General features: G+C 41.1%; 1 protein-coding gene across 1 annotated transcript in view; it reads left to right on the forward strand.

Annotated features, from left to right (window-relative positions):
- CUBN (cubilin) overlaps positions 1-12,124 on the forward strand; it is a 148,417-nt gene that overhangs the window by 59,068 nt on the left and 77,225 nt on the right. The window contains exons 30-31 of the mRNA XM_021385370.1: positions 1,364-1,523; positions 11,239-11,420. Coding sequence (XP_021241045.1) covers positions 1,364-1,523; positions 11,239-11,420 — 342 coding nt within the window. The remainder of the gene's footprint in view (positions 1-1,363; positions 1,524-11,238; positions 11,421-12,124) is intronic.

The following is a 12,124-nucleotide window of genomic DNA, read 5'->3' on the forward strand; positions in this document are numbered from 1 at the left end:
TGGTGATGGCTTCAGAACAGAGAAATTTTTTTGTTGAAATTCTTAAAGGAAACATGCCAAAAATTCACAATGAGAATGTTCAGACATGGTTTCTGTGTCAGTAATTTGCTGGATTGCGTTAGGAAGATATGTTCTTCTGTGAGACAGAAGATCAGATGAACTGTGACAAAGTGATAAGAAAGCATGAGGGTTTCTGTTATTCTAAACTATCAGAATCATTGTAACATTACTAATTCTTGTTAAGCAACCTGCAGCAGACAACAACTGGCAACCTGATATCGTAAGTCAAATGCAATTTAGTTATGTCTAATTTCTACTAGGTTTGTAAACTTTACATATCTTGCTCCCTGAACAATGACATTGAGCATTACAATATTTGGTGAAGAACAAAGATGCATATTCAGTGTGATTTACTGAACATGAAAAGAGTCACAACACTGTGATAGGAAAGAGCCTTTAAAACCATTTGGAGACAACTGATGAGGCTCTGAGCACCAACTCTCATTCTATCAAAACGTTTTGTTTAGGTGTGAGGTATGACTAACTTCGGCTTTCAAGATTTAAATGATGTTAATACAGGAATATATATTTGTTAATGTTTTAAGAGTGGGATGGAGGGATTCTCATCTGTGTTTGGGCAACAGAAAGATTTTTAGGCTGGCTATATCAGCCAACATCCTGATTGTCAAAATGCTGTCCCAGAGAATATCACTTGCAGATAAAACATACAGTGTTTCTAGGTACAAAAGTTCAGAAATCATGATTCAGTCCACTTCTCCTCCAAAGCAGGACACTAGCATAAGATCAGGGCACAATAAGCAAACCACGTAAACTTTACTTTGTGGTTTTTGAGGATTCACTTTACTTTTTGTTTTCAGTTTTTCATCACTGCTCCAGGAGGCTCTAGTGATGCCAACTCCTTGGTATACTCCATCATTTCCTGGGGAAATCATCTGAGCACATTAAAGAGATAAAGACATAATATGAGTTATCACTAAAGGGTTTAGAGGCACTGAGCATGTTAGATGCATGGTCAAATCAGACCCAGGACATCCTCCTTTTTTTTTTTTTTTTTTCTATTTCAGTTCCTTGCCATTTGCTCTTTTTGTTCTTCCCCAGCAACCCCAATACATACTAAAACATAAACAGGAAAACCTTCATACTTTGCTCACTGTGCAGCCAGGTTTTAAGACAGATTGTGGTTACCTTGGGTCACAGTTGCATTCAAATCACTCTGCCTGAAGTTCATATTGCTATGTAAGGGTGGCCAATATTAGAAGCTTCATTACTTTCTTTGCCATCCTGTACACTAAGAACTGGGGAGCCACTTTTTACTCACTGGGTATTCTTTGTTTCATTTCAGCTCTATGATGGGCCTGATGTACAGTCCAACCTGATAGGCACTTTCTGTGGACAGTCTCTTCCTCTGGCAGGGAGCACCACAGGCACCAGTCTTCATGTGGATTTTTATTCTGATGGACTGCAAGCTAGAAGTGGGTTCCAGATGCTGTGGCATATTAACGGTAAGTTAATTAGGCTTCCTCTGCACAAGTATGTTTTCTTCCACACCCTGGAGAGTCCCAGCTTATGCCTCTCCACTGCCAGCTAAGTAGAAATAACCTGTTACAGCATTGAAAACATTGCATTTCCTTATAATTGCTCAAGTACTTTTCCAGTGAATGTTTCTGCACATGCACACCTTTCACGTGATCACAGGCTTTTAGCAGAATACCTTGCATCTGCAGGAAAAGGCACAGGGATGAGGAGCATCTGCAGAAGTGTAGTGCTGAAAAGGAGATGCATACTACTAAAGGGCTACTTCGGCTTTCTAATGGGAAACATTCAACTCTGTCTGCTTGATTTCTGTAGACTTGTTCTTCCTGTGCAGACTTCTCTCTGGTTTTCTTTACTGGTGCTGTTTTTTTGATCAGGGTGTTCACTTCCAGCCCTCCCTTCACTCCGCTCCCCTCCTTTCTCTGCATGAAATAACATTGGCCAGGATGTGCTTTGAATGTTTTTTTTTTCTCTTGTGTTTGCATGTCACAAGGAGTGTCACAGGCCTTGTTAAATAGCACATATGCATGCTAATTATAAACCAATCTGTTAATGATCGTACAACTGCAAACTATGTTTGTAATTTCTTTGTAAATTAGGCTACAGATGTTATTTTTTCACTCTGCTTATTAAACAGCAATATTGGACTGTAACAAGATTAAATCATATGCCATTGTATATCCCATCAAAGAGGATCCAACCTCTAAAATAATTAAATAGCCACAATTACCCTGTCTGTCTAATCAGTTCACACTATTCAACTTTGACAGCATTGTAAAGCAGCTGAAATCGGTTGCAGAGGCCCCACTGTGGGTTGCTGAGGTGTAGGGCATGCTATACATTGCTTGAATAGGATCTCCTCTGTGCTGCTATGGAGCGCAGGCGCTCCCGGGCTCCCAGAGCACTCTCTGACTAGACGGTGCTGTTTGGCATTCAGTGGGGGTCAGGGAGCATTTCTGGGCAAAGGAGTGCCCTAAGCAGGAGGAGTGAGATGTGTGGCAGGAGCCAGCAGGGGAAGTGCTGCTGCACAAAGGTACGTTCTTGTGCTTCGAGCTGATGTCATCCCGGACTACACAAAAGAAGAAAAAGTGGGGGCTTTTATGCACAGAGCCAGATGACATCAGCTCCATACAGTAGCCGTGGTTCTGGGTTAACTTGCTTTTCTAAAGCTCTCAGAGCTTTCCAAAATCTGTCTGCGTGGTAAGCACTCTTTTGCTTTCCTTCCACCTCCCCCACACAGTCATTTCCCGGACTCTCCCACCCCCTGCATTCCCTTTCTGCACTGACACATTCACTTCTCTGTCAGCCAGCACTGCCCCTCCCCGAGCTACAGGACACGAAACCGCAAGCTCTGCAGGGCCCAGGCTGCAAATGTGGGGCTGTGCCTGAGCAGCAGAGCAGGATGTGTGGGATCAGATAGGGCTGGCTCCTAGGGAATGTCACTGCTGGCTCTGAACGTCACAGCTGTGACTCCTGATAGCCTGTAATATGAGTGCAAGTTCCTCCACAGATGACCACAGTCATCTTTCTGTATGTTTCAGGCACTTCCTTGTTTTCTAGATTGGTGACATGCACAAATATGGGTAGCCCTCTTACCCTTGATGGCTGTGTTGTCAGAGTATATGCTGCTGCCATGGGTTGGATAAAATTAGATATGTTGCTGTCTGGGTGCTATGTTCACTTCTCCTTTCTGAAAATCTTTTAAATGCACAAAATCCTCCACAAAGAATGTCCCTTAATACAGGGGAACTCAGCAGGAGATGCTGCCTTTCAGCTGGGAATTTCACAGAGAAGCATTCAGGTTCCTCCTTTGAGGACAAATTCCTAAGAGAAGCTAAGCATGGTCAGCTAACATCTCACCTGACAATAAGAAGGCTATATATATTTGCAGAGAGGAGAGCTTTATTTCTGCTCAAGTGACACATGTACGCTCTAGAGTTCAAGCTCCTGTGAGCTATTTCTTGGACTGTTCATGTGCTCCTTAACTGGCAGCTGTGAAGCATCTATGAGACATACATCAATGACATCCACGTGCTTTCGTGATCAAACAGAGCAGCAGTTGGGTTTGCCACCATGGGTTTTATACAGTTCGCTTCAGATACTCCATCTGGTAGCTTTGCTAGAAGTTATGAAGTGATCTCAAAAAGCTGAAAGATTACATCAAGACCTGGCATGAGGAGCCCCTGCTGACATACATGGCACAAATTTGAAGTGTTTTGAATTGAAAAGTTTGCATCTTTTCAGTTGCTGACTTGGGCTGCTGAAGGAAACCTAGTCTGTAGGCTTTCTCAAAGAGAGAACTGATCTTGTGGGAATGCTGTTATTTATGCTTTGAAGTGTCTTGTATCATTTTAACTTGCATACAAAGCTATAATGCAAAGAAATAAAAGTGTTTTTTGTTCTAACACTGTTCATCCAAATGCCTTTCAGTGATTAAGCTGCATTTACCAGAGAAAAGCTTGAATCTGCAAGGTGCTCATTCCACTTCTGTTGTTTGTTAGGAAGCTTAATATAGGCAAGAATATTTGAGGACATATGCTGGCCCTTTGTGAAAGAACAAACTCTTGGTAGCAGTTTGGACGTAGCAAAGATGGCATACCAGTTGAATTGCTTTCCTTAAAAAAGTTCAGGAGGCCAAAAGGGCAAAGGTCTCTGAGTGCAAAATTACACCAGTGACAACTGTCACTATCTGAGAAGACACATATTTCCTAGACCCGTCACTTACCTTATTAAGCAATGTATGTGTGGGAGAGTGGTTTATATATATGTGTGTTTCATTGGAAGCTTGCTTATTAGGCTGCTTCATTGTCAGTAAGGCTTATAAATTTAATTTGCTCTTCTCGGTATAGTCAAAATTTGTGTCTGCTATTCTGTTTTCTGTGGCACATTAATTCCCCCTCTAAAAAAGAAGCAGAGCACACTGCTGAGAGATGAATAATGTAGCTCTAAAGTATTGCTCTTTTCCTCTGCCATCATCTTCTTTCCATTGGATTTCCCTGGGGAGCCATGACTGATGGACAGGGTATGGAGAAGGCCCACTTGGTTCATGAGGAGAGCAGTTTTTGTTACACTGGGTCCATATTTTTGGAAGATGAAAACTATTAAAAAGCATACAATAACTAAAGACTGTTTTTCAGTATATATGCAGGCAAATTGTGAAATAGTTTGCAAGCTCTTCAGGGAAGCATAACAGAAACAGATATTAGATTAAGATGCAGAAGCCATTCTCCACAGATACTTGCCAGACATCCATTAGGATTGCTGGAGAGAATATTGCACTGCCGATCGATCAGGGAGCCGAGGCCCAGATTTCCTAAGCCTGAGTTCTCACTCTGTTTTTGATTCCTTGTACAGCCTTGGACAAATCTGCAACAGTTCAGTTTTCAGAAATGGCTGTTCCTTTTCAGTGTCTTTTTTATCACATTTGATCTGAGATTCACAGGATCTGATCTTACCATGACTTGAACAGTTGCTTTGAATTGTAGGTGTACTGTGTTCAGTTGGCTTTTTGTATTGCAGTCTGGCTATTAAAAACATTGACATATTCTCTATGAGACATTATGATGAATTAATTTTTGTTTCTTCAGCAAGCTGACCCCTCCCCCTCCAACTAATATATAAAAATAAAAGCCACTCTTTTTTCTAAATGCATGTCGCTAAGCTGTTCAATCGGTGTCTGAAAGCTAGAAAATGGACTTTTTTTTGGAACACTGAACACTGGCAGCTTCTACAGAAACTGTGGCCATTCAGCATCTTGGGAGATTCCAAGCTCCTGTTTAAATGCCTAAAAGTGTCCTTAAGTCTCTGGGTCTCCAGGGTTTTTCTTTATCCAATATCTTGCTGATCTCAAATTGGAACATGTAGAAGAAAGTATCAGAACTCAGGAAAGTGATAAAAAAAAAAGATAATAGTGAAAACTATATAAATAATTAACAAATTAGAAAGAAGAAAACAAACCAAAACATTTTCTCACTTGAATTTTTACTCACTTGCATAAACCTCCACAAAAAAAAAAAAAAAAAAAAAAAAAAAAAAAAAAAAAAAAAAAAAAAAATCCCACCTGCTCCACTGGGTAATATTCTGTAAAATAAATCTACTCAAGAGAGCAAAAGGTTTCAGAATCAAATCCAAGTTTTACCTCATGCAAATATTAGTGTAGAGCAGACAAATGTGCATACTAAATGCTCCTTGCAGCTAGAGTCAGTTAACATTTACTGAAACACTTCAGTATGAGCACAGCAAATGGAACAACCCTGAAACCTTTCATTTCCATAACTGATTTTACAGGAACAGTGCCAATTCACTTTAAGCTTTATGGGAGGGTCTGTTCTAGAGTGTGCCTAAAATATAGCCATGAATAAATCAGAAAACTTTGTGAATAACAGAAGTTTCCACAGATTACTACTTCTGTATTCAGCTATAATTATTTATGAGAATTGGGATTCTTCTTTGGTTAATGAACACCATCTGCTAACCAAACAGGCAGTAATATGGAAAGCCATCTATAAATTATCTCTTGCACAATGTTCAACGACTGCTAAGATTTTAGCCAGAGGAAAGCAAAAACAGCAAATATGTTTCCTGAGCTTTCTATTTGTTACCCGATGTCCTAGCAACTAACTACCAGGTTAGGTAGCTGTTTCAAGAATTTTTCTAGGGAATTCCAAGACCTTTACACTGCTAAAATATTCCCCCTCACACACTTTTTTAAAGTTTAACTGCGAGGCAGAATTTTTTAAAATGACCACAAGGAAAACTGCATAAACTGAGCGTATGCCATATGCAGTTCAGCTGCAAGAAAATTTTCTGCAGTGCAGCTGTCCATGTAGCTGTCCGGACACAGTAAGATCATGCATTTCTGTGCTGTGAAAAACTTTTAAGTATGTTTCACTGAGATCTGAAGTTATGCAAAAATTTGGAGGTTCTGCCCTCTCATTTTTGTTTATCCCCAAGCACCAACTTGTTTATTCCTTTGTTACCATATACAGCAAAAACTCCATTTATTTGAATAGAAGCCATGTGTAATCTGATGTTTGCAGACAGATATAAGTAGTGGGAGAAAGTTTGTCTTCATTTACTGGTGATGCCAATGATGGAATAAGCTCTTAAATGCAAAATCCTTACATATATACATTTATATTTATATATGCGTGTAAATGTATGTGCATATGCTTATCCATACGCATATATATTTGGCCTGAACACCATTCAAAGTAATGTCATTTGTTAGATAACTTATCTGATAATTTGAGCTATTAGCCAAGTCAGATTTCGAAGCTTAATATAAGCATCTAAAGGCAGGGAAGCCATATATAATACACAAATAATATGTGATGTTAGTTTATATTTCCATTGTTGGTTATATCTTCGGTCAAGTCAAAGAAATGAAACTAATGAAACAGGGAAGACATTGAATAAAGCAGGTATCAAATTTTAAATACACTTTAAAAAAATTCAATCCCTAAGTGTTTCTGTATTTTGTTAAAATCACCTAGCATCTATAGTTCCAAAAACAAAAGCACAACAGAACTAATTCTTATCCATGTAAGAACAGAAACATAATGTATAGACTTCTTGCCACCTGGCCAGAGATTTCTGGTATTACATTTTGGCTCTGATGCAGAAGTTTCTGCTATCATATGCAGGTCAGTCAGAATAGTACAGGTGTAAAGTTCAGATGTTTGCAAAGACCAGAGAGTCTTTTTTTCAGGTGTTATTCAACAAATACTTGGGCATAAGCTCAAGCAATTTCTGATTTATTTGCAAACAATTAATAAAAGATTGGCAACATGAGTTCTGTATGTTCATTATAAGAAATGACTCAACTGACCACTTTCCTGGAGCACTTAAAAAGAAAACCTTTTCTGGGAATGTTAGTAGCTGGAAGAAAAGAAATGGCACATTAACAACAGTTTGACATTCTTATTCATGTGCTTCACTTGCTTCATCCATAGAATATCGATCGAGCTCAGAGCAAATATAAACCCCTCTGGAGAGGGAGTGTGACTAATCTGAATGCTACCTGCAAGGCTGCAGAAAAGGAACGGTCTGTGCCTCAAACAGCAGCACACAAGTTTTCCACTCCTCTGAGACATTTTAGGTTTAAATAAAAAAACACGTCTTTGTGGCTATCAGGAAACTCTTAGTAGGAGAAGCTGAGTCACAACTGCCTGTTTAGTTCTAAAACGTTCCCAGCTTTTTCAGGCTAATAAATAGCAGCTGGCTTTGTTCGTGCTCACTGAAAGTCCCCTCCTGCCCATCCCCACCCCTGGGCAGCCCAGCCACGCAGCCTGCCTGTTGGGAAACCCTTCTGCTTTGCGAGGCGGAGGGGCGGCCTGCTCAGTGCGCTGCAGCCTGCTTCTGCTGCTGAGGGGGGAGAGTAGCTCGTGCTGCAAATTCACTTGTAGAACTTTTCCCATACACACTTTTTTTTTTCCCCCTAGGTGTAAAAGAAAACAACCACTTTTTTTTTTTTTTTTTTTTTTTTTTTTTGAGGAAAATGAAGCCATCTTCTGAAGGCACGGGGGGAAAAAAAAAAAGGGGCTTACCCTCTCCAGAAGAATAGAGGCAGGGTTAATTTCAAGTACACTCCGAGGCTTCTTTTACTCCTTGATTGAGACTTCTGTAGCTTGGCAACATAGTCTTGTGTCTGCAGGGTAAACTCAGAATTATAAAGCATCATGTGCAGCAAAATGGGGGAAAAAAAGCTATCCCATGGGGTCACTCTCAGCCATGTACAGGATTGTAGATAACCATTGCTCAATTGCTGATAGTCTTCTGTTTAAAAGGTTGTTTTCCCATCAGGACTGGGTCTGTGTTATGCAGACAGCATGCCTGGAGACATCTTCCACATATCTGTGGTTATTTAGGTGGCCCTTTTCTTGTTTAAAGAAGCCTCCTAATGCGTTCCTCTCTTTCAGAAGTACTGCTCTTTCCTCTCATAGATTCGTATTTTGCAGTCCTAGAAAGCATCAGAGACAACTGCGGCAGCGCCATACTCAAGTTTTTAGTGAGGAGCTGTATAAAACCCCATGGTAGAGATGGTGGCAAACGCTGCCAGGGCCTGGCAGCCACCGTTTAACAGCTGTGATTTTATCGCGGGAGGTGCTGAGGAAAGTATTTGCATTTAGTTTAAGATCTTGATTTATTGCTTCCTGAAGAAAAAAAATAGTAAGGTGTTAAGAGCAATCAGGACCACGAAAACACCTTGTTTAAATAGCAAATTATTTATAGGCTTAGAGATTAGAGGAGTCTTAAAATTCTGTGTGGCTTAACTGAGCTGATCAGAGGGATATTTTATTGGTTTTATGTTATAAAATACCTCCTCTAACTAAAAGCTCTGATATAGATACTATCTATCACTTCTGACATTCCACAATATTTGCCTCTGGGAGTATGCAGCTCGTGGTTTGTTACTTGGTTTTATTAAATATTTGGGGGCTTTTTTTTTTGCTGTGTGACAGAATCTTGCCTCTAGAGATGAAGCCGAAGAGTTTGATGGAGTGTGGGCTTTTCTTACAAAGCTCAAGTGACTCTGTAAAACCTATGATAGTAAAAGATTAGCTAGTGCCTAAATGAAGACTTGGAGGCTTATGACATGAAGAGGAACAAAACACTGCTACAAGACAGAGTGACACACACATAAAATCAGACCAAATGCAAAATTACTTTGCTTTCTGCATCTGATGAGTACACAGACACTCCATTGGCTTCTTTAAAGGGGATGTTTCATGATGAATGTAGCTGACCTAAATTTGATCTAAATGTCTTTATCAATGACATGGACGATGGAATCGAGTGTACCCTCAGCAAGTTTGCAGATGACACCAAGCTGAACGGTGCAGTTGATACACTGGAAGGAAGGGAAGCCATCCAGAGGGACCTGGACAGGCTGGACAAGTGGGCCCATGAGAACCTAATGAGGTTCAACAAGGCCAAATGCAAGGTGCTGCACTTGGACCGGGGCAATCCCAGGTATTTATACAACCTGGGCGAAGAACTCCTCGAGAGCAGCCCTGCAGAGAGGGACTTGGGGGTCCTGGTGGACGAGAAGCTGGACATGAGCCAGCAGTGTGCGCTGGTGGCCCGCAGGGCCAACTATGTTCTGGGCTGCATTAAAAGAGGAGTGGTCAGCAGGGAGAGGGAGGTGGTGGTCCCACTCTGCTCAGCTCTTGTGAGGCCCCATCTGTGTCCAGCCCTGGGGCCCCCAGCACAAGGACGTGGAGCTCTTGGAAAGAGTTCAGAGGAGGGCCACCAAGATGATCAGAGGGCTGGAGCACCTCTCCTTTGAGGAAAGGTTGAGGGAACTGGGCTTGTTTAGTTTGGAGAAGAGAAGGCTCCGGGGAGACCTCATTGTGGCCTTCCAATACTTGAAGGGAGCATATAAACAGGAGGGGGATCGATTGTTTGTGAGGATAGATAGCGATAGGACAAGGGGGAATGGTTTTAAGCTGAGACAGGGGAGATGTAGGTTAGATATTAGAAGGAAGTTTTTCACACAGAGGGTGGTGACGCACTGGGACAGGTTGCCCAGGGAGGTTGTGGATGCCCCATCCCTGGAGGTGTTAAGGCCAGGCTGGATGTGGCTCTGGGCAGCCTGGTCTAGTGGTTGGCGACCCTGCACTTAGCAGGGGGATTGAGACTCGATGATCCTTGAGGTCCTTTTCAACCCAGGCCATTTTATGATTCTATGATTCTACGATTCTACGATTCTATGATACTATGATTTGCTCTGAAACTGAAAAGGGCTGTTATGCCTTCTAACCCCACAGACTGCCTCATCTGGAGTCTGGGTCAATGAGAACGACTTCCCAGGAAACCAAACCAAAGGAGACAAGTGCAACCATTTGTATCTATATAAAGCAATAATAAAACTGCAGCTTCAGTTTGTCTACTATGTGCTGTCAAATCAAGGCCTGCATTTGGTCCATTCTTTTTTGTGCATATGTATACATATACTTATTTTAATCCATCTCATAATATGCAAGAATTTAATCACCCAAGTGGCTGGAGAGGGGGAGTGGGGCAATCGTTTCTTATCTGAAAAGAAAATACATAATTTTTCAACTATGACATGTCTTTACAATTGCATGGTTACAATTCAATAAAAAAAGAACATTAAACCCAGCAAAAGTCAGAAAGGCAGTTCATCCACTGTGACTTGCCGGCCTGTAATCATGCTCAATGGGCTAAGGGAAATTGCATTGTCTTTAATTTTATTAATTCTAAAGCAGTGGGAAATGGCGTTTTTACAACAGTAGGAAGCCCTCCCCATGATAACTTACTTTGTGTATTACTTGAGGTCAGTAACAGCTAGGGATGAAACTGATTCAGCTTTTTAGAACCAATGCAACAATGTTAGAGTTTGATACAAAAAATGTTTTTTTTTTAAAAATCTGTGCCTCGGTTTATTCAGCTGTCAAAGCAGATCCTTAGGTGAGAAGTGAGAAGCATGGAAAAACAGAGGGTAAAGTGCTTACTGCACTGGATCTGCCAGCAGGCCCAGCCTGGAGTTCCTCAGTTTCTCCTCTCTGATAGACCTCAGTTCCTTCTGACAGAGTGAGTCATCCAACCTGGTATACACTCTCGTGCAGGAAATTGGTGCTAATGCCTATCTTCATTAGAGAGTAGTCAGTGACGTTTTCCAGAGCCCCTCACTGACAGGCTGCTTTGCTGTGTTATCAGGTTGTGGAGGAGAACTCTCTGGCCCTTCTGGATCATTTCACAGTCCTGGCTACCCCAGCAGATATCCAAGCAACAGGGAATGCATCTGGTATGTTCACACAACGCCTGGTAGCAGCATTCAACTCACCATTCAGGAATTTGACGTTGAATATCACCCAAACTGCGACTATGATGTTTTGGAGGTAAGAGTATTAGATTTAGTTCTCAAAAATACACAGGTAATATGCTTTTCCAGCTGGAGCAGGTCACTCCAAGGACTGCAGCAACAGAAGAAGCAGTCTACTGCAGTTTTTCCTTTTTGCTATGGTTACAGTTATGTTCCACAGATGTCACAGAAGCCATAGTGCTCTTACTTTTTTCACTTTTATGCCTTTGGTGTCCAGTTTTGGAGATGAAGCTGCTTTGAAAAACTAAAACTCTTAGAAAGTCTGCCTTTTACAAAGAACTGGGTGAGTGTGTTGTATTCAGTGTAAAAGCAGATTGCAGGGGAAAAGCTAAGGTGAGACCTTGTGTATAATCGTTTAAGATTATTATAAGTGGGAGGTTTATAACCCTGAATACTGAAAACTATGAAGAACCTTTATACTCAGAAAAAAAGAAATAAAAGAAGATTCGATGTCCTTTTCAGCTTAGGGTGGTAGAACAAGGAGAATCCTCCTTGTTCAGTAAAGCCTTTCTAAGAGTTTACTGACCTTTAAGAGACCCAGATGACTGGATGGTCCTTATAGCATCTTTGTGTTCCTGTTGGGAAGAAGCTAGGTGACCAGTTCCTAGGTACAGACTGGAACAGACTTTCTGTGTAGGAAGAAAGGAAATAATTTCAGGGAGAAAATCTTTAGACTATGGATTTTCTAGATGAGTATCACTAGAGACATTTGAGCTCGCT

The sequence above is a fragment of the Numida meleagris genome, chromosome 2 (genome assembly GCF_002078875.1).
Source record: "Numida meleagris isolate 19003 breed g44 Domestic line chromosome 2, NumMel1.0, whole genome shotgun sequence".
Lineage (NCBI taxonomy): Eukaryota > Metazoa > Chordata > Aves > Galliformes > Numididae > Numida > Numida meleagris.